We start from the raw sequence: 20,709 nt of genomic DNA on the forward strand, positions 1-20,709 counted from the left end.
ATATGGACCCCAAGATCTCTCTGTTCCTCCACAGAACCCTACCTTTGACCCTGTAATCCACATTTAAATTAGTCCTACCAAAATGAATCACCTCACATTTATCAGGGTTAAACTCCATTTGCCATTTTTCAGCCCAGCTTTGCATTCTATCTATGTCTCTTTGCAGCCTACAACAGCCCTCCACCTCATCCACTACTCCACCAATCTTGGTGTCATCAGCAAATTTACTGATCCACCCTTCAGCCCCCTCCTCTAAGTCATTAATAAAAATCACAAGGAGCAGAAGACCAAGCACTGATCCCTGTGGCACTCCGCTAGCAACCTGCCTCCAATCCGAAAATTTTCCATCCACCACCACCCTCTGTCTTCGATCAGACATGATGTGGAGATGCCGGCGTTGGACTGGGGTAAACACAGTAAGAAGTTTAACAACACCAGGTTAAAGTCCAACAGGTTTATTTGGTAGCAAAAGCCACACAAGCTTTCGGAGCTGCAAGCCCCTTCTTCAGGTGAGTGGGAATTCTGTTCACAAACAGAGCATATAAAGACACAAACTCAATTTACATGAATAATGGTTGGAATGCGAATACTTACAACTAATCAAGTCTTTAAGAAACAAAACCATGTGAGTGGAGAGAGCATCAAGACAGGCTAAAAAGATGTGTATTGTCTCCAGACAAGACAGCCAGTGAAACTCTGTGGGGGTTACAAATAGTGTGACATGAACCCAATATCCCGGTTGAGGCCGTCCTCGTGTGTGCGGAACTTGGCTATCCACGCCATGGACATGGACAGTGACCATGACACCACACAACCCTGCCACAGCAACCTCTGCAAGACGTGCCGGATCATCAACACAGATGCCATCATCTCACGTGAGAACACCATCCACCAGGTACACGGTACATACTCTTGCAACTCGGCCAACGTTGTCTACCTGATACGCTGCAAGAAAGGATGTCCCGAGGCATGGTACATTGGGGAAACTATACAGACGCTGCGACAACGGATGAATGAACACCACTCGACAATCACCAGGCAAGACTGTTCTCTTCCTGTTGGGGAGCACTTCAGCGGTTACGGGCATTCGGCCTCCGATATTCGGGTAAGCGTTCTCCAAGGCGGCCTTCGCGACACACGACGGCGCAGAGTCGCTGAGCAGAAACTGATAGCCAAGTTCCGCACACACGAGGACGGCCTCAACCGGGATATTGGGTTCATGTCACACTATTTGTAACCCCCACAGAGTTTCACTGGCTGTCTTGTCTGGAGACAATACACATCTTTTTAGCCTGTATTGATGCTCTCTCCACTCACGTTGTTTTGTTTCTTAAAGACTTGATTAGTTGTAAGTATTCGCATTCCAACCATTATTCATGTAAATTGAGTTTGTGTCTTTATATGCTCTGTTTGTGAACAGAATTCCCACTCACCTGAAGAAGGGGCTTGCATCTCCGAAAGCTTGTGTGGGTTTTGCTACCAAATAAACCTGTTGGACTTTAACCTGGTGTTGTTAAACTTCTTACTTCGATCAGACAGCCAGTTACCTATCCAATCGGCCAACTTTCCCTCTATCCCACACCTCCTCACTTTCATCATAAGCCGACCATGGGGGACCTTATCAAACGCCTTACTAAAATCCATGTATATGACATCAACTGCCCTACCTTCATCAACACACTTAGTTACCTCCTCAAAAAATTCAATCAAATTTGTGAGGCACGACTTGCCCTTCACGAATCCGTGCTGACTATCCCGGATTAATCCGCATCTTTCTAAATGGTCGTAAATCCCATCCCTAAGGACCTTTTCCATCAATTTACCAACCACCGAAGTAAGACTAACCGTTCTATAATTACCAGGGTCATTTCTATTCCCTTTCTTAAACAGAGGAACAACATTCGCCATTCTCCAGTCCTCTGGCACTATCCCTGTGGACAGCGAGGACCCAAAGATCAAAGTCAAAGGCTCTGCAATCTCATCCCTTGCCTCCCAAAGAATCCTAGGATATATTTCATCAGGCCCAGTGGACTTATCGACCTTCAGTTTATTCAAAACTGATTGATAGTCACATGAGCAGTCTGGGAATGGAGGGATACAAACGAATGGTCTAGTTGGACCAATGAACGGCACAGGCTTGGAGGGCCGAAGGGACTGTTTCCTGTGCTGTACTGTTCTTTGTTCTTTGTATCCACCCTGTCCTATCCCTTCATGAATTTACACCTTTATCAAACCCTCTAGTTCTAACAAAAATAGGACCAGTTTTTGAAGAGGAACCATGGCTGTTTTCTTTGTCTCCTTCCTAATCATGTGGTACTGACCAGTTATTGTTGTGTTGGAGTTTAAAAATAGGAAAGTTTTATTGCAATTGTACGAGATGTTGGTGAGGCCTCATCTGGAATACTGCGTACAGTTTTGATCCCCTTACCTTAAAAAAGATAGTAATATTGGAGGCAGCCCAAAGGTGATCCATCAGGCTAATCATAGAATCCTTACAGTGCAGAAGGAGGCCGTTTGACCCGTCGAGTCTGCACCGACCACAATCCCACCCAACCCCTAGTCCCATAACCCCATGTAGTTCTCGTGTGCTGCTGCTATCCGAGTCATTGCCTGCTAATCCCCCTGTTACTAAGTGGCAATTCAGCATGGCCTATCAACCTAATCTGCACATCTTTGGAGTGTGGGAGGAAACCGGAGAACCTGGAGGAAACACACGCAGACATGGGGAGAAAGTGCAAACTCCACACAGATAGTTACCCAAGCTGTGAATCGAACCCAGGTCCCTGGCGCTGAGGCAGCAGTGCTGCCACTGTGCCACCGTGCCACCCCCCCAGGGTGAGAGTATTGTCCTATAAGAGAGACCGGGTATTCTAAATCCTTGGAATTTAGAAGAGTGATGGGTGACCTTATTCACACACACAAGATCCTGAGGGATCTTGACAGGGTAGATGGTGAGATGTTTTCACTAGTGGGAGAGTCTTGAACAAGGGGACAAAGCTACAAGATAAAGGGCTGGTCGCTTAAAACTGAGGTGTGTGGAAATTTCTTCTCACAGAGGGAGGCGAAATCTCTGGAATTCTCTGCCCCAAAGGTTGGTGGAGGCTGGATCATTAGAAGGATTTAAAGTGGAACTGGATAAATATTTGATAGATCGAGGGATAGAAGGGCAAAGAGGAAATGGCTCAGAAAAGGAGCTGAGGCCAGTATAGACCAGCCATGATCGTATTGAATGGCGGGGCAGGTTAGAAGGTATTGAATGGCGGGGCAGGTTAGAAGGTGGCCTCCTCCTGCTTCTATTTCTTGTGTTCTGCTGCCATCCAAGTCATTGTCTGTGACTCAGCAAACTGGGAGGAGACTGAAGGATTTTCACTAAAGGATAAAAATGACCATAGTTCATGGCTTTTAACATCAGTGGGTGGGGTTACATCGCTTAAAAATTGGGCAACAGGACCGAGCAATGAAAAATAGAATCGCGATTTGAGTTCTCGTTGTTGAGGGACTGATGGGGTTTTATTGCAAGACTTAGTGACCGTTTAATTCCCCACATTGAGACAGAGTAATAAGGGAGTAATTTGCCTTCATAGCTTCATATTAATGCAAAAGTCGACATGGGTACAAAGTGGGGAAACATGGTTAATCTGCTGGCATTAACGAATAGAAGAAACTACACGCAAACACCAGCTGTTTAGCAGCATGTTCGCCGCCAGGTTTCACGGCAACTCTTCCTGTTGTTGAAGTGGTTTGAACAGTTGTTGGATCGACTGGTACGTGCCAAAAGCCTCAGTTTAGCCATTCTCTGGAGCAGGATCTAACCTGGTGACTCCATTCCCTTTATTTCAGAGCGACCTATCCCGATCATGCAGCATTAGTTACAGTGGTTTTCTGCATGATGTAGAGGTAAGATCCTGTCATCCTTACTACTGTTTTTTTTAAATAAATGAATTTAATAAAACGGTGGTAGAATCATAGAGGGGCATGGACAGGGTGGATAGGGAGCAGCTGTTCCACTTAGTTGAAGGGTCAGTTACGAGGGGATAAAAGTTAATAGTGAGGGGTGGGAGGTTTAGGGGGGATTTGAGGAAAAATGTTGTTACCCAGAGAGTGGTGACGGTCTGGAATGCGCTGCCTGGGAGGGTGGTGGAGGCGGGATGCCTCACATCCTTTTTAAAAGTACCTGGATGAGTACTTGGCACGTCATAACATTCAAGGCTATGGGCCAAGTGCTGGCAAGTGGGATTAAGTGGGCAGGTCAGAGCCTTTCATACGTTAGTGCGGACTCGATGGGCCCAAGGGCCTCTTCTGCGCTGTAGTATTCTGTGAAGGCTTCTTCAACAGCAACTTCCAAGCCTGCGGTCTCCAAGAAGGACAAGGGCAGGTGGGGCATAGGAATGCAGAGCTTCTCGCTGTCCTGACTCGGACAGATATCGACTTTTCCTTCATTGCTGTGGGGTGAGAATCCTGGACCACCTTTCCTGGCAGTGCTACGGGTGTAACTTTGCCACATGGACTGCAGTTGTTCAGAAAGGCAGCTCACCAGTGCTTTCTAAAGGTCAGTTGGGGATGAGCAGTAAGCATTTCCAGTGATGCCTGCATCCCACAAAATGGGTTTTCAATCATGTAGGAGGACACAGCCAAGCTTTGAAAAGAGATCAGGTGAACAGATCAGGTAACAATAACAATGAGGCAGTGCTAAACTTGGAATTTCACATGTAGGAACCAATGGAGACCATTTAACCCCTCTTCTGCCATTTAATGCACCAACTTCCACCATGCTGCAATCATGCAGGGCCTTGGTGAGGCCACACTGAGTGTATTGTGTGCAGTTTTGGTCTCCTTTTCTGAGGAAGGATGTTCTTGCTCTCGAGGGAGTGCAGCAAAGGTTTACCAGGCTGATTCCGGGGTTGACGGGACTGATGCATGGGAAGAGAATGACTAGGTTAGGATTGTTTTCACTGGAGTTCAGACGAATGTGGGAGGATCTCAGAGACTTTTAAAACTCTAACAGGACTAGACAGGGTGGATGCAGGGAGGATGTTCCCGATGGTGGGGGAGTCCAGAACTAGGAATCACAGTCTGAGGATTCAGAGTAGACCATTTAGGCCGGAGATGAGACATTTCTTCACCCAAAGAATGGTGAGTCTGTGGAATTCATTACCACAGGAAGTAGTTGATGCCAAAACATTGAATGTATTCAAGAGGCGGCTGGATATAGCACTTGGGGCGAATGGGATCGAAGGTTATGGGGGAAAAGCAGGATTAAGAACATAACATAAGAACTAGGAGCAGGAGTAGGCCATCTAGCCCCTCAGGCCTGCTCCGCCATTCAATAAGATCATGGCTGATCTGATAGTGGGTTCAGTTCCACTTACCCGCCCGCTCCCCATAACCCTTAATTCCCTTAATGATTAAAAATCTATCTATCTGTGACTTAAACACGTTTAACGAGGTAGCCTCTACTGCTTCATTGGGCAGAGAATTCCAAAGATTCACTACCCTCTGGGAGAAGAAGCTCCTCCTCAACTCTGTTCTAAATTGACTCCCCCGTATTTTGAGGCTATGCCCCCTAGTTCTTGTTTCCATTGTAAGTGGAAATAACCTCGCTGCTTCTACCCTGTCTAGCCCCTTCATTATCTTATATGTCTCTATAAGATCTCCCCTCAACCTTCTTAACTCCAATGAGTACAGGCCCAGTCTACTCAATCTCTCCTCATAAGCTAACCCCCTCATCTCCGGAATCAACCTGGTGAACCTTCTCTGTACCCCCTCCAAAGCTAATGTATCCTTTCTTAAATAAGGGGACCAAAATTGTACACAGTACTCTAGATGCAGCCTCACCAGTACCCTGTACAATTGCAGCATGACCTCCCTGCTTTTATACTCCATCCCTCTCGCGATAAAGGCCAACATTCCATTTGCCGCCTTGATTACCTGCTGCACCTGAGTTTTTGTGATTCATGCACAAAGACCTTCAGGTCCCTCTGCACAGTAGCATGTTGTAATTTTTCACCGTTTAAATAATAGTCCATTTTACTATTATTCCTTCCAGAGTGGATAACCTCACACTTACCAACTCCATCTGCCAGATCCTCGCCCACTCACTTAACCTATCCAAATCTCTCTGCAGACTCTGTGTCCTCCACGCAATTTGCTTTCCCACTCATCTTTGTGTCATCCGCAAACTTTGCTACCCTACACTCGGTCCCCTCCTCCAGATCGTCTATTGAGTTGGATGATCAGCCTGATCGCGATGAACGGCAGAGCAGGCTCGAAGGGCCGAATGGCCTCCTCCTGCTCCTATCTTCTATGTTTAATGAAATCATGGTTGTCCTATGACCTGACTCCATATTTCTAAATAGGGGAACTGAAGGAAGGAAGTAGTGTATTTCAGGCTGTACATTTAGAGCTTATGACAAAGGTGAATTGGTTGGGGGGGGGGGAGGGGCGCGGGGGGCGATGTTGAGAGATGCACTGACTGTCACAACACAACAAACGCACAGGAAAGTAGCACAGAATTTATTAACAGATTCTGGTTTTAAACTGGGACATTATGTAGGAAACTTGTATCATTCCTCCTAACAGTTGTCTGTTTCTCTCTCTAGTTGGTACAGACTGTGCAGACACTGACATCACAGTTGTACAAGCTGAAGGTGAGTGTTATAAAATAATCCTAAAAATGCCAATTCACAAAATGGACATGTGTAAGGACATTCGCCCCATCGAGGGAGAATTTGCAGTCCTCCCAGTCATAGCGACGAGGCTCAGCTAAATAATTTGTTGCCCCTACTGCATCCAAGAGTCACTCTTTTGTATAAAGAACTTATAGCAGCTCATTTCATTCAACCAGCGCCTGCTGCTCTGTCTGTATTTCTTTGGAAATATATCTGACAGGGTATGTGAGAGTAATGCAGTCGATGTAATATATTTAGATTTGCAAAAGAACTTCAATAATGTACCGTTATTCATAACTTTCAGAACGTGAAGACTGGCGACAAAATAAACCAGAGTGATAATTATTCAGACTGACAAAAAGTGAGAAATGATGTTCCAGAAAGTTCCTTGCTGGGATTGCTGTGGTTCACAATTTACATAAATAATTTGGACGCTAGAATCTGAGGTGCAATTTTGAAATTTGCTGATAGAAAATTGAGGGATTTTTTTTTTTTAAAGTTAAGTTGATTTATTAGTGTCACAAGTAGGCTTACATTAACACTGCAATGAAGTTACTGAAAATCCCCTAGTCGCTGCACTCCGGCGCCTGTTCGGGTACACTGAGGGAGAATTCAGCGTGGCCAATTCACCTGACCACGTCCTTCGGACTGTGGGAGGAAACCGGAGCACCCGGAGGAAACCCACGCAGACACTGGGAGAGCGTGCAGACTCCACACAGACAGTGACCCAAGCTGGGAATCGAACCCGGGTCCCTGGCACTGTGAGGCAGCAGTGCTAACCACTGTGCCACCGTGCTGCCCCAGTTGCAGTTAATGCAGAGGAGTGCAATAAAATGCAGGGAGATGTTAATAAAACCACAGAATTGACAAATTAACTTCAATATAGATAAGTGCAAGATCATACATTTTGGGAGGAAAAATAAGGGACCCACAAAATAACCCGGGTTCGAAACCCACCACGGCAGATAGTAGAATTTGAATTCAATATTTTTTTTTAAAGTCTGGAATTAAGAGTCTACTGATGACCATGAAACCATTGTTGATTGTTGGGGAAAAACCCATCTGGTTCACTAATGTCCTTCAGGGAAGGAAATCTGCCATCCTTACCCGGTCTGGCCTACATGTGACACCAGAGCCACAGAATGTGGTTGACTCTGAACTGCCCTCTGAAATTGCCTAGCAAGCCACTCAGTTCAAGGGCCGCTAGGGATGGGCAATAAATGCTGGCCAACCATCGACGCCCATGTCCCATGAATGAACAAAGAAAAAAAAAATTGGAAAGTATGTTTCTGAAGGAATGGAGGAGCCAAGAGACTGGGGGTTCAGGAATAGAGTAGATAGCTCCAATTGAGGAGCTAGTAATGGGGCAGATACATTTTGGGCTGTATTTCATGCCTATGTATTTAGCGACTCTGTTCATGGCCTATACTCTGTGTTACAAAGGGGGAGGTTGATCTCTTTAACAACTAACACTCAACCACTCTGAGAAGTACCTCCCTTCATAATCTGTTAGAGTGTACAAGAAGGGGTGATATCGACACTTCAACTTTTAGTGGCTAAATCAAAATAACTACCTGAGACACACTCTATAAAGTCAATAAGTAACACTTTATTCATCTAACAGGTTAACTAAACTATTAACAAACTGAATGAAACACTGTTCTAATGGAATGCTGTTTAGATAAATATAATTCCCACTTACAAAGAAAAATAGAATTTTTAGTCACACTCAAAATGCAACCAGGTGTTATCTTCTGACATCTTCTATCTTTATTTTCTGTCTTCACTATCTTCCATTGGTACCTTTGCGATTGAGATGAGGCTTTCCTTTAAGACACAAATGTGGCTGTTAGCGCTGGCAGATGACAGTTACTGGCTGTCTCTGAAGCTGAAAGTTGAGAGTTGTTGTCTGGTTCTCTGGAGCTAGTTCTTCTACCCCTGATGACGTACTAAAATATCTACAGTAGGATTGGTTTAACGGGTGATCAAAACATCAAATTCAAATCTGATAGGCTGCTGCCATTCAAATGCCTAGTTTAAACTGGGCAAACTTCAAAAACAGCCTTTATCTTGGCAGCACCACTGCCTAGGCTGGCGATATAATGTTTCAGTCTGTGTACAGCATGCACCCGCATCTATTTTAACTCTAAGCATAGAAAATAACCTGCCGTTTTTGTCAACAGACCATTCAATTTTGCATCTCTTAGCATTTTAGAATTTTTTTTTTATAATTTTCCAAACACTGACTTCACACCACTTGTTTGTGTTCCTCAGGCTCTGATTGCCCAACAAGACAGTTACTTTGAAATGCAGCGGTACACGGGTGCGAGTGGGGAGCGGGACAGGCAGTCTCGCCCTCCGAGCTCGCGTGGGAGCCTCCTCCTGGAGCAGGAAAAGCAGCGGAACTTTGAGAAGCAGCGCGAGGAGTGGGCCAACGTCCAGAAGCTGCAGAACCAGGTGCGGCAGGAGCAGCAGAAGTTGGAGCGGGAAAGGGACCGCCAGAAGCGTGAACTCGATGTCCAGGAGGCCGGACTCCAGGACCGGGAGGAGAGGTTGCAGCAGCTGAAGGAGCAGCTAGCTCAGGAGCAGGAAGAGCTGGAACGGCACCGGCAGGAATACCAACAGGACCTGGAGCGTCTCCGAGAGTCCCAGCGAACGGTGGAGAAAGAGAGGGAACGCCTGGAGCAGCGACAGCGGAAGCAATTGAAGCACAACACAGTCATGTTTCCTACTGAAGGTGGCCAGGTAATGAATTGGGCTTAATCGTCACTGGGGTGAACCGTGTGATGACACACCAGCCATGGCTCAGTGTGCGAGAATTAGAACGTTCAAAGTCCTACTGCAGGCACTCGAGCTCAAAGGTAGAGCAATACTGCAGGGCAGCCCTGGGGGAGTGCTGCACTGTCTGAGGTGCGATATTAAATCAAGCCCCACTTTGGTAGTAAAAGATTCCAAGTGATACTACCCCAAAGGCTTCTCCCACAGCGAGAATTGTCAATATTTATCCCTCCACCACCATCAAAATCAGGTTATCTGGTCTTTATACTGCTGTTTCCTACAATACAGCCGTGACTATGTTTCAAGAGTATGAGCTAAAGAGTACTGTGGGGCATCCAGAGGTGTTGAAATGTGCTATATAAATGCAAGCCTTTATTCCTATGTCAGAATTCTCAATTCTGCCCTCTGCTGGATCCCTGCTCCGGTACCACCGAGCTGACCAGTCACAGGAACCTCCCTGAGTTGATATGAACCGTGTACTAATCGGGACTATAGAGTCTGCTAATGCCCCACTTGGTTACTGCAGTGCTGATGCCCCTTGCATTGTGCACAATCTGGATCAAGGGGCTTAAATCATAGAATCCCTACAGTGCAGGAGGAGGCCATTTGGCCCATCGAGTCTGCACCGACCGCAATCCTACCCAGGCCCTATTCCCGTAATCCATGAATTTACCCTGTTAATCCCCCTGACACTCGGGGCAATTTAGCTTGGTCAATTAACCCAACCCGTACATTTTTGGACTGTGGGAGAAAACCGAGGCACCTGGAGGAAACCCATGCAGACACGGGGAGAACGTGCGGACACAAGCCGGGAATTGAACCCGGGTCCCTGGAGCTGTGAAACAGCAGTGCTAACCACTGTGCCACCATGCAGCCTCTGGATCGAGAGGCTTAAATCAGACCTTCATTGCTATCTGGACCTGGCTTTTAGTAAAAACATTTGCATTTATAGTGCCTTTCACAACTTCAGAATGTCCCAAATCTCTTAACAACCAGTGAAGCACTTTTTGAAGTGTGTTCATTGTTGTAATGTAGGAAAACCCACAGCCAGTTTATGCACAGAAAGCTCCCACAGTCGGCAATGACCAGACAATCTGTGATTAATGATAGTGGTCAGCGGGATAAGTATTGACCACAACCCCGGTTCCCAAAAGCTGCAAATAGGCTGTTCACCAGTGTCTTGCACTGAGCTAGGAAAGGAACACACACACTGTAAGCTTAACATAAATGTCACATGGTTTTACACAAATTAGAAGCAGACGTAGGCCATTCGGCCCTTCGAGCCTGCTCCGCCATTCATTTTGATCATGACTGATCATCAAACTCAATATCCTGATCCCATCTCTTTCACCCCCACCCCATATCCCTCGACCCCTTTAGCCCCAAGAGCTATATCTAATTTCTTCTTGAAATCACTCAACATTTTGACCCAACTACTTTCTGTGGATTCCACACATTCACAATCCTCTGGGTGAAGAAATTTCTCCTCCCCTCAGTCCTAAAAGGTTTACCCCTTACCCTCAAACTATGACACCTAGTCCTGGACTCTCCCTCCATCGGGAACATTCTTTCTGAATCTACCCTGTCTAACCCTGTTAGAATTTTATAAGTTTCTATGAGATCCGCTCTCACTCTTCTAAACTCCAGTGAATATAATCCTAATCGACTTAGTCTGCCCTCATATATGACAATCCTACCCTCCCAGGAATCAGCCTGGTAAACCTTCGCTGTACTCCCTCTATAGCAAGGACATCCTTCCTCAGATAAGGACACCAAAACTGCACACACTCCTCCAGGTGTGGCCTCACCAACGCCCTGTACAATTGCAGCAAAACATCCCAATTCTGTACTCAAATTTGAACTCTGGAGCAGTGAAATTAGTGATGATTAGCAAAAGGTTAGGTGTGAAGGCTAGAGAAACGAGGCCCAGACAAAACTGCATTGTAGATTGTGTGTGGTTCCCTGAATGTACCAGCCAGTGAGGTATGAAACCATGAGGAGCAGAGTGCTGTAAGAAGTCTCACAACACCAGGTTAAAGTCCAACAGGTTTATTTGTAAATTGAGTTTGTGTCTTTATATGCCCTGTTTGTGAGCTGAAATCCCACTCTCCTGACAAAGGGGCAGCGCTCCGAAAGCTAGTGGCTTGTGCTACCAAATAAACCTGTTGGACTTTAACCTGGTGTTGTGAGACTTCTTACTGTGCCCACCCCAGTCCAACGCCGGCACCTCCACATCAGAGCAGAGTGCTCCCAGCACTATTCCCTAACCTGGTCTGCGGTAAGTTCATGAAAAGATGGAAAGAAGGTTTGCTAAGTGATTTCATCACCATCAAAAGCCTCAAAGCGCCCTCCAGCCAATGGAATACTTCTGAAGTGTCGAATGTTAATGTAGGAAACATGGTGGCCAAATCGTGCACAGCAAGCTCCATGAGACCATAAGACACAGGAGCAGAATAAGGCCATTTGGCCCATCGAGTCTGCTCTGCCATTCAATCATGGCTGATTTTCTTTTCACATCCCCATTCTCCTGTCTTTTCCCCATAACCCCTGATCCCCTTATTAATCAAGAACCTATCTATCTCTGTCTTAAAGACACTCAATGACCCGGCCTCCACAGCCTTCTGCGGCAAAGAGTTCCACAGGTTCACCACTCTCTGGCTGAAGAAATTCCTCCTCATCTCCGTTTTAAAGGATCGTCCCTTTAGCCTGAGGTTGTGCCCTCTGGTTCTAGTTTTTCCTACCGGTGGAAACATCCTCCCCTCCATGTCCACTCTATCCAGGCTCCGCAGTATCTTGTAAGTTTCAATAAGATCCCGCCTCATCCTTCTCATCCGACAACCAATATTACCATCATGACCAGTTTATCTGCTTTTTGTGATGCTGATTGAGAAATAAATATTGGTCAGGACACTGGAGATAACAAGATTGTGCCGTGGGATCTTTTGCATCCAGCTGAGCAGGTAGTTGGGGCCTTATCTCATCCGAAAGACGGTTCCTTGAACCGAGTAGCTCTCCCTTGGAACCTCACTGGGCTGTCAGCTTTTGATTCTTGTACTTGAGCCCTGGAGTGGGGCTTGAACCTGGAACTTTCTCAGTCAGAGGTGAGTGTGCCGCCGACTGCGCCGTGGCTGATAACAGGTGTAAGGAGAGAAATCGCAGCTAGAATTATTGCTGTAGATTGTCAGGAGTCAAGCTTGTCTTTTTTGCAAATGTGTTGTCCTGTGATAGAGATAAAGGGCCACTGGGGGGCAGTACTGGCTCTTTGATCAGGTTTCTGTTCTGTGGTAATTGTGCAGTGCACCATCAATAAAGAATAGTCACAGTCAACGTAAGTGATAACTTGTCACTGGGATGAAGCGACTGATCAGTATTGGAAGAATCTTTTGTGCTTTTAAACAGTGCAGTCACTGAGGTTTTGGTGCATCTTTGCATTTTTTACATGTGAGGGATGACTTTTCCCTATTTCCAGTCTGGGCCCCATGCCCCCCTCTCCTTGTACCAGTTATCAGCCACGGCCCAGTCAGTAGCACACTCTGCCCTGAATGACAAGGATCCAGGTTCAAGCCCCACTCCAGGACTTGAGTACAAGAATCAAAGCTGACCATTGCAATTCCAAGGGAGTGTTGCTTGGTTCAAGGAACTGCCGTTCAGATGAGGTAAGGCCCCAAGTATCTGCTCAGCTGGATGAAGCTGCGTTTATGTACAGGTTCTCAAGTCCTCCAACCTTGCTGGCTGATAGTCATAGAAGTTTACAGCATGGAAACAGGCCCTTTGGCCCAACTTGTCCATACCGCCCTTTTTTTTAACCACCAAGTTAGTCCCAATTGCCCGTATTTGGCCCATATCCCTCTGTACCCATCTTACCCATGTAACTGTCGAAACGCTTTTTAAAAGACACAATCGTACCCGCCTCTACTACTGCCTCTGGCAGCTAATTCCAGACACTCACCACCCTCTGTGCGAAAAAATTGCCCCTCTGGACCCTTTTGTATCTCTTCCCCCTCACCTTAAACCTATGCCCTCTAGTTTTAGACTCCCCTACCTTTGGGAAAAGATATTGACTATCTACCTTGTCTATGCCCCTCATTATTTTATAGACTTCTATAAGATCACCCCTCAGCCTCCTACTCTCCAAGGAAAAAGTCCCAGTCTATCCAGCCCCTCCTTATAACTCAAACCATCAAGTCCCAGTAGCATCCCAGTAAATCTTTTCTGCCCTCTTTCTAGTTTAATATCCTTTCTATAATAGGCTGATCAGAACTATGCACAGTATTCCAAGTGTGGCCTTACCAATGTCTTGTACAACTTCAATAAGACATCCCAACTCTTGTATTCAATGTTCTGACCAATGAAACCAAGCATGCCGAATGTCCACCTGTGACTCCACTTTCAAGGGGCTATGGATGCTCAGGTCTCTGGAGTGGGACTTGAACCCATGATCTCTTGACTTGTAGGTATGAAAACTGAACTAAGGTTTTCAACTAAATGTTACTCAGAATATGAATAGCCTGCACTCTGGCTGCCGACAGTTTACTGTTAAAATAACTCTGGGATAACACAAGTCATGTTAATTGAAGAAAAAGAGTGGACAAATGGAATTGCTGTAGATTGATCTTATTGAATCTTATTGCAGACTCGAGAGGAGGGGTGAGCCCTATAACCTATTCCTGCTCTTGATTTTCTTTTAATGTAGTATGACACTTGTGTGTTTGCATCCCTCGCTGCTGGCCGGGTAGTTAAGCGTACACACTGGGCCCACATAGTGCATCCTCAACTTTTCCTGAAGCTTTTCAGTTGGGCACAGTAAGAAATCTCTCAACATCAGGTTAAAGTCCAACAGGTTTATTAGGTGAGTCTCCGAAAGCTCGTGAAACCAAATAAACCTGTTGGACTTTACCCTGGTGTTGTGAAACTTCTTACTGTGCTCACCCCAGTCCAACGCCGGCACCTCCGGCTCAAGAAACCATGGCCCTTCAGTTGGTAAGAAGTTTAACAACACCAGGTTAAAGTCCAATAGGTTTATTTGGTAGCAAAAGCCACACAAGCTTTGGGAGCCTTAAGCTCCTTCAGGTGAGTGGGAGTTCTGTTCACAAACAGGGCATATAAAGACACACACTCAATTTACAGAATAATGGTTGGGATGCGAATACTTGCAGCTAATCAAGTCTTAAAGGTACAGACAATGTGAGTGGAGAGAGCATTAAGTCAGGTTAAAGAGATGTGTATTGTCTCCAGACAGGACAGCCAGTGAGACTCTGCAGGTCCAAGCAAGCTGTGGGGATTACAGATAGTGTGACATGAACCCAATATCCCGGTTGAGGCTGTCCTATCAGTTTCTGCTCAGCGACTCCACATCGTGACTACCTTCAGTTGGTGCCAGGCAGTTGGAGTTTGTGCACAATCACATCCATTTCACTGCAACAAACCATTCCAGTTTCCCAATCCGCAATAGGATTGCAAATCTCAGGAATTTTCTGAGCGCTGCCTCCTTACGCTAGATGCAGTGTGTTAAGGCTTTGAGCAGGGAGTTCCTATGCAGCCCTGTTAACTCACTCGATTGATAATGGAACTCTTGATCCCACACTCGCTGTTTTATGCAGCCATGAGGTATGCTTTATTTCTCAGTCCAGATTTTTGAATTTGATTTGATTTATTGTCACATGTATTAGTAGACAGTGGAAAGTATTGTTTCTTGCGCGCTATACAAACAAAGCATACTGTTCATGGAGAAGGAAAGGAGGAAGTGCAAAATGTAGTGTTACAGTCATAGCTAGGGTGTAGAGAAAGATCAACATAGCGCGAGATCAAAAGTCTGACAGCAGCAGGGAAGAAGCTGTTCTTGAGTCGGCTGGTACGTGACCTCAGACTTTTGTATCTTTTTCCCGACGGAAGGAGGTGGGAGAGAGAATGTCCGGGGTGCGTGAGGTCCTTAATTATGCTGGCTGCTTTGCCGAGGCAGCAGTAAGTGTAGACAGAGTCAATGGATGGGAGACTGATTGTGTGATGGACTGGGCTTCATTCACGACCCATTGTATTTTCTTGTAGTCTTGGGCAGCGCAGGAGCCATACCAAGCTGTGATACAACCAGAAAGAACGCTTTCTATGTGCATCTGTAAAAGTTGGTGAGAGTCGTAGCTGACATGCCAAATTTCCTTAGTCTCCTGAGAAAGTAGAGGCGTTGGTGGGCTTTCTTAACTATAGTGTTGGCATGGAGGGACCAGGACAGATATCTACTGCCATGGACTCATGTAGTTTATCTTTGTCCTTTAGATCCCAAGCTTTCCTCACTCGCAGAGCCTTGACGGGGAGCGATTGGAAGTTAGCTCCTCACCACTGACGAACATAGCGACGGAACTCTGCGAGCGACCCGCTGATATCCAGCTTCATCGGGAGAACAGCACTGCCTCGATGTTTGTACGCACTGAGAATCGATCGTCTCTTGGGCCAAAGGCTGAGGTACCCATCCACCTCGTGAGTGCCACCAATCAGATAATGAAGCACACTGGGGTGCAGCAGAAAATCCCCACCAAACTCGCCACCTTGAAAGGCGGGAAGGACAAGGGTGGAAAAGGCAAGGATCGACAGTCCATTTCAGGCATGCCCTCCTTCTCAATGCCACATGGCGCAGGTAAGGCCCACCATCTTCTCCTTCATCCATCTTCCTCCAACTTGAATTGTTATTTTGTTTACTCATTTTAGTATGGAGGTGTTGGCTCCTTGTTAGGGTTTGGTTCCGGACTGGTTGTAGATTAATACTTCATCCATAACATTAAAAGCCCAAAATCTATCCTGTCCTTTCACACATCAAGAGTTTTAACAACACCAGGTTAAAACTCTTACTGTGTTCACCCCAGTCCAACGACGGCATCTCCACATCATGACTTTCACACATCAACGTGTGTGAGGTTTCAAACAGGGGTCCAAAGGGCAGAAAAACCTTCATGGGTAACAAACTGTCCATCTAATGCCCTGTCTCTCCCACTTGAAGCCCCAACTCTCTGTTAGCCTAAGTACCACTGAAGCCTGTCACTCTGGCACTGTAACCCTCCCACAAAATCTACCACATTCCTAAGAACACTCCCCTCAAATCTCATCAGTTGCAGACCCTTGTGGAAGACCATCCCGCTGGTATTCCATCTTGCTGAGTGTAACGCCTTTTGACATTTGGTAGTATGGGATTTGAGTATTGCTGAAAAGAGAGACGTGTTGTCGAAGCTTTTTGTCTTGCACTCATCAGGGCAAACCCAAGAGTACTAAATTTCAAAGGAAGCATCAATTCTGCCTCCGCCACCAACTCTGGCAGGCACCCACCACCCTTTGTTTTAAAAAAAAAGTTCTTCCTCATGCCCCCTCTACACCTACTGTCACTTATCTTGAATCTCTCACCTGGTTCTAGAATTCTGATGAGTGCAAGAAGAAAAGCTTTGACAGCATGTCTCTTTTTTTTTTCAGCAATACTGTTGACATTCTGAGCACCATTAATGTTTTTGTAAAGATATCCCTTTACACCAACGGGCAAACTGTTCAAATATTGTTCATACTCTGATATCACTATTTCTGTTCTCTGACACTACCTTCTCAGTTTGTGCTGGATTCAATTTATGCACATTTCAGTTTGTTCAGTGATGTCACCCTCCAGCTCCCTACTTTACAGTCTGAATGATAGAACCCTGTCACTGAATCCCCCATTCTAACAGTGGCCCCTGGAAGAGCAACTTAATATCTTGTACTCTAACCATTCTGTTATTCTGTAACCACATCTCTCAGGGAGGTGATGGCCTAGTGGTATTATCGCTTGAATATTAATTCAGCTAATATTCTGGGGATCCGGGTTCGAATCCCGCCACGGAAGATGGTGGAATTTGAATTCAATTTTTAAAAATCTAGAATTACGCATCTAATGGATAACCATGGAACCACTGTCAATTGTTGGAAAAAACCATCTGGTTCACGAATGTCCTTTAGGGAAGGAAATCTGCTGTCCTTACCTGGTCTGCCCTACATGTGACTCCAGAGCCACAGCAATGTGGCTGACTCTCAACTGCCCTCGGGCTCTAGGAATGGGCAATAAATGCTGGCCAGCCAGCGACGCCCATGTCCCATAAATAAATCAGTGACCCATGTAGGATTCACTTAACACCATCTTTCTCTCACCCAAACTCCCCTGTAGGACTTAAAGTTTATTTGTTAATGTCATAGAATCATAGAAACCCCACAGTGCAGAAGGAGGCCATTCGGCCCATCGAGTCTGCACCGACCACAATCCCACCCAGGCCCCACCCCCACATATTTACCCGCTAATCCCTCTAACCTACGCATCTCAGGACTCTAAGGGGCAATTTTTAACCTGGCCAATCAACCTAACCCGCACATCTTTGGACTGTGGGAGGAAACCGGAGCACCCGGAGGAAACCCACGCAGACACGAGGAGAATGTGCAAACTCCACACAGACAGTGACCCGAGCCGGGAATCGAACCCAGGACCCTGGAGCTGTGAAGCAGCAGTGCTAACCGCTGTGCTACCGTGCCGCCCACAAGTCACAAGTAGGCTTACAGTAACATTGCAATGAAGTTACTGTGAAAATGCCCCAGTCGCCACACTCCGGCGCCTGTTCGGGGACACGGAGGGAGAATTTAGCATGTCCAATGCATCTAACCAGCAGGTCTTTCAAACTGTGGGAGGAAACCGGAGCACCCAGAGGAAACTCTCTCAGACACAGGAAGAACGTGCAAACTCCACACAGGCAGTGACCCAAGCCGGGAATCGAACCTGGGTCCCTAGCACTGAAAGGTAGCAGTGCGAGCCACTGTGCCACCTGTAGCAACTTATGATTTAGTGCCGTTCCCCACCAACCCAACTTCCAACACTGGTCTCCCGTTACATGAGTACTGCCTGCTTTCATTTTTATTTTGTCCCAAACCATCTATTTCTCTAACCCTACATCCAGCTCTCAACTCCCATGGCTTTTAGTTTCAGTAGAAGTCTTACATGTGGAACTTTGCCAGAAATCTAAAGTAATATCATTGGGAGTGCTTCAACCACAATATCCTCGAGGTGTCTAAGGTTTCTCAGCCACTGGATAGAAATCAGGCACAGGAACTCTGGCTGATATTTACCCTCCCTAGCCCGGGGCACAGAGCGATCAGAGGCCCGTTGTTGTATTAAATGATATCCAGTAACACAGAACACACCAGGGCGTTAAATGCTGTATCCTTGGACAGTGCGATTCAATTCCACGCTTAACTAAGCAGTTAATAGAGAGTGTGGTCCTAATTCTTTTTATCTATTTGTTATGTTCTTTGTTCCTTTTCTCTCCTCTTACCATTCATTTCCTTAATGCAGGCGTGAATTGAATAAGCATTCTCTTTCCGTTTAGGACCAGTCACTGGAGAGATCCGGCAAAGCCACCCGGTGAAGTATTTTGCAAAGGACGACGGGGTGTTGAGAGGCAGGAGGTCATCCAGTCCGGTCATATCAGGCGGCCAAGGTAACTCTCCAAACTTTCTCACTCGGTTTGCACTCAACCTCTCGAAGACGCTCCCACAGTTAGAGCCAGCTGATCCATCTTGTTGTAGTGCTGATCTCAAATGCCTGCCATTGTTCCCATATCCCCATTCTTCCAGCCACTTAAGGGGAGGCGATGGCCTGGTGGTATTATCACTAGATTATGTATCAAGAAACTCAGCTAATGTTCTGGAGACCCGGGTTCGAATCCCGCCACGGCAGATGGTGGGATTTGAATTCAATTTTTTAAAAATCTGGAATTAAGAATCTATTGATGACCATGAAACCATTGTCGATTGTCGGAAAAACCCATCTGGTTCACTAATGTCCTTTAGGGAAGGAAATCTGCTGTCCTTACCCGGTCTGGTCTGCATGTGGCTCCAGAGACACAGCAATGTGGTTGACTCTCAACTGCCCTCCAAGGGCAACTAGGGATGGACTATAAATGTTGGCCAGCCAGTGACACCCATGTCCCACGGATGAATTTTTAAAAAAATGCTTATCGAAACAATTGTTAAGAATAGAGACCATGTCAGCACTCACCATAAATGTGATCGAACTTGCAGCACAGAAACACGCTGTTTAGTTGAAGTGGTCCATGTTGCTGTTTGTGCTTCATACTAGTAGGATCAACTCCATGTACTGGCTGAGGGTTTCCATGAAGGCCCCAACTTCTCAACCTTGCCCCTTACCTGAGGTGAGCTGATCCTCAGGTTAAGTCACCACCAGTCAGCTCTCCCCCTTGTAGGGGAAAGCAGCCTGTGGTCATCTGGGACTATGGTGACTGTACCTTTTACCCACTATATATCCTTTTTTCCCTCTCTTTTAGCCATCCATCTGTCCCATTCTTAAGAGTTGATGATTGAAAGAGAGATCAAGGCAACATTTAAGTGTATTCCAAAGCCTTAAAACTCGTTGCATATTTATTTTTACAAAGTACTGATGCTCTCTCTCCTAAATTTCTGTGCTTCCTTGTCTATGCCACTCGATCACTGGTACTGTTTCCATCTTCATCATTGTCAACACTTCTGTTAAATCGCCCAGGAACCTCTTCTCCCCGAACACAAACAGCTCTACCTTTACAAGGCTGTCTTTGTACTTGTACATCCTCACCCTTATTCCCCCCCAGGCCCATTGGCTCTCCAGCCCCAGGCCGAAGGGCCTTTTCTGCGCTGTATGACTCTAATTCATTGGCTTTAATGCTCACATCTCCATGTGTCACTCTATCACTGATCTGAAATTTGCATTTATATTAGTCTCTCAGAAATAACCCATTGCGTTTTGCATGGGTTACTTTGAAGTACATTCACTGTGCAACTCTTGTTCCCATTGGTGATCCGCAAACAATATTCCCGAATCCCACGTTGCAGAATCCTGTCTATGCCAGGTATTCAGCACCTTCCTCTTTAATCAGGTCTTGAGTCACCTCCCCTGAATTCTCTGCTTCCTGCTCGGTATCAATGATTCTCAATCGTCCGCACCCACTGTAAAGCAGCTTGAGAGGTACTTTATAAACGTACATTTGATTCGAGCAGACGGTGGCAAGTCTGGCGAGAGAGAGAGAGAGAAAGACAGCTGTCCCACTGTTTTAAAAGAATACCACTGAGAGGCTTGTTGGTGAAACTTTTCACTTTGCACCCATCAGGTCAAATGCAAGATTTTCCAATTTCAAGCATGATGCGTGCACCTTGAAAAGCTTCAACAATCTCTCTCTTTCTCTCTCTCTCTTTCTTTCTTTCTCTCTCTTTCTCTCTCCTC

General features: G+C 46.1%; 1 protein-coding gene across 1 annotated transcript in view; it reads left to right on the forward strand.

The window, feature by feature from the left end:
* The window catches only part of LOC144490489 (rho guanine nucleotide exchange factor 18-like), a gene marked incomplete at both ends in the record, with an annotated part of 32,119 nt that extends 13,185 nt beyond the window's left edge, over window positions 1-18,934 (forward strand). The window contains 5 exons of the mRNA XM_078208230.1: window positions 3,841-3,897; window positions 6,600-6,647; window positions 8,943-9,413; window positions 15,717-16,074; window positions 18,824-18,934. Coding sequence (XP_078064356.1) covers window positions 3,841-3,897; window positions 6,600-6,647; window positions 8,943-9,413; window positions 15,717-16,074; window positions 18,824-18,934 — 1,045 coding nt within the window. The remainder of the gene's footprint in view (window positions 1-3,840; window positions 3,898-6,599; window positions 6,648-8,942; window positions 9,414-15,716; window positions 16,075-18,823) is intronic.
* Window positions 18,935-20,709: the final 1,775 nt, after the last annotated feature.

This window comes from Mustelus asterias, unplaced genomic scaffold (genome assembly GCF_964213995.1).
Source record: "Mustelus asterias unplaced genomic scaffold, sMusAst1.hap1.1 HAP1_SCAFFOLD_3357, whole genome shotgun sequence".
In the NCBI taxonomy this organism is placed as follows: Eukaryota; Metazoa; Chordata; class Chondrichthyes; order Carcharhiniformes; family Triakidae; genus Mustelus; species Mustelus asterias.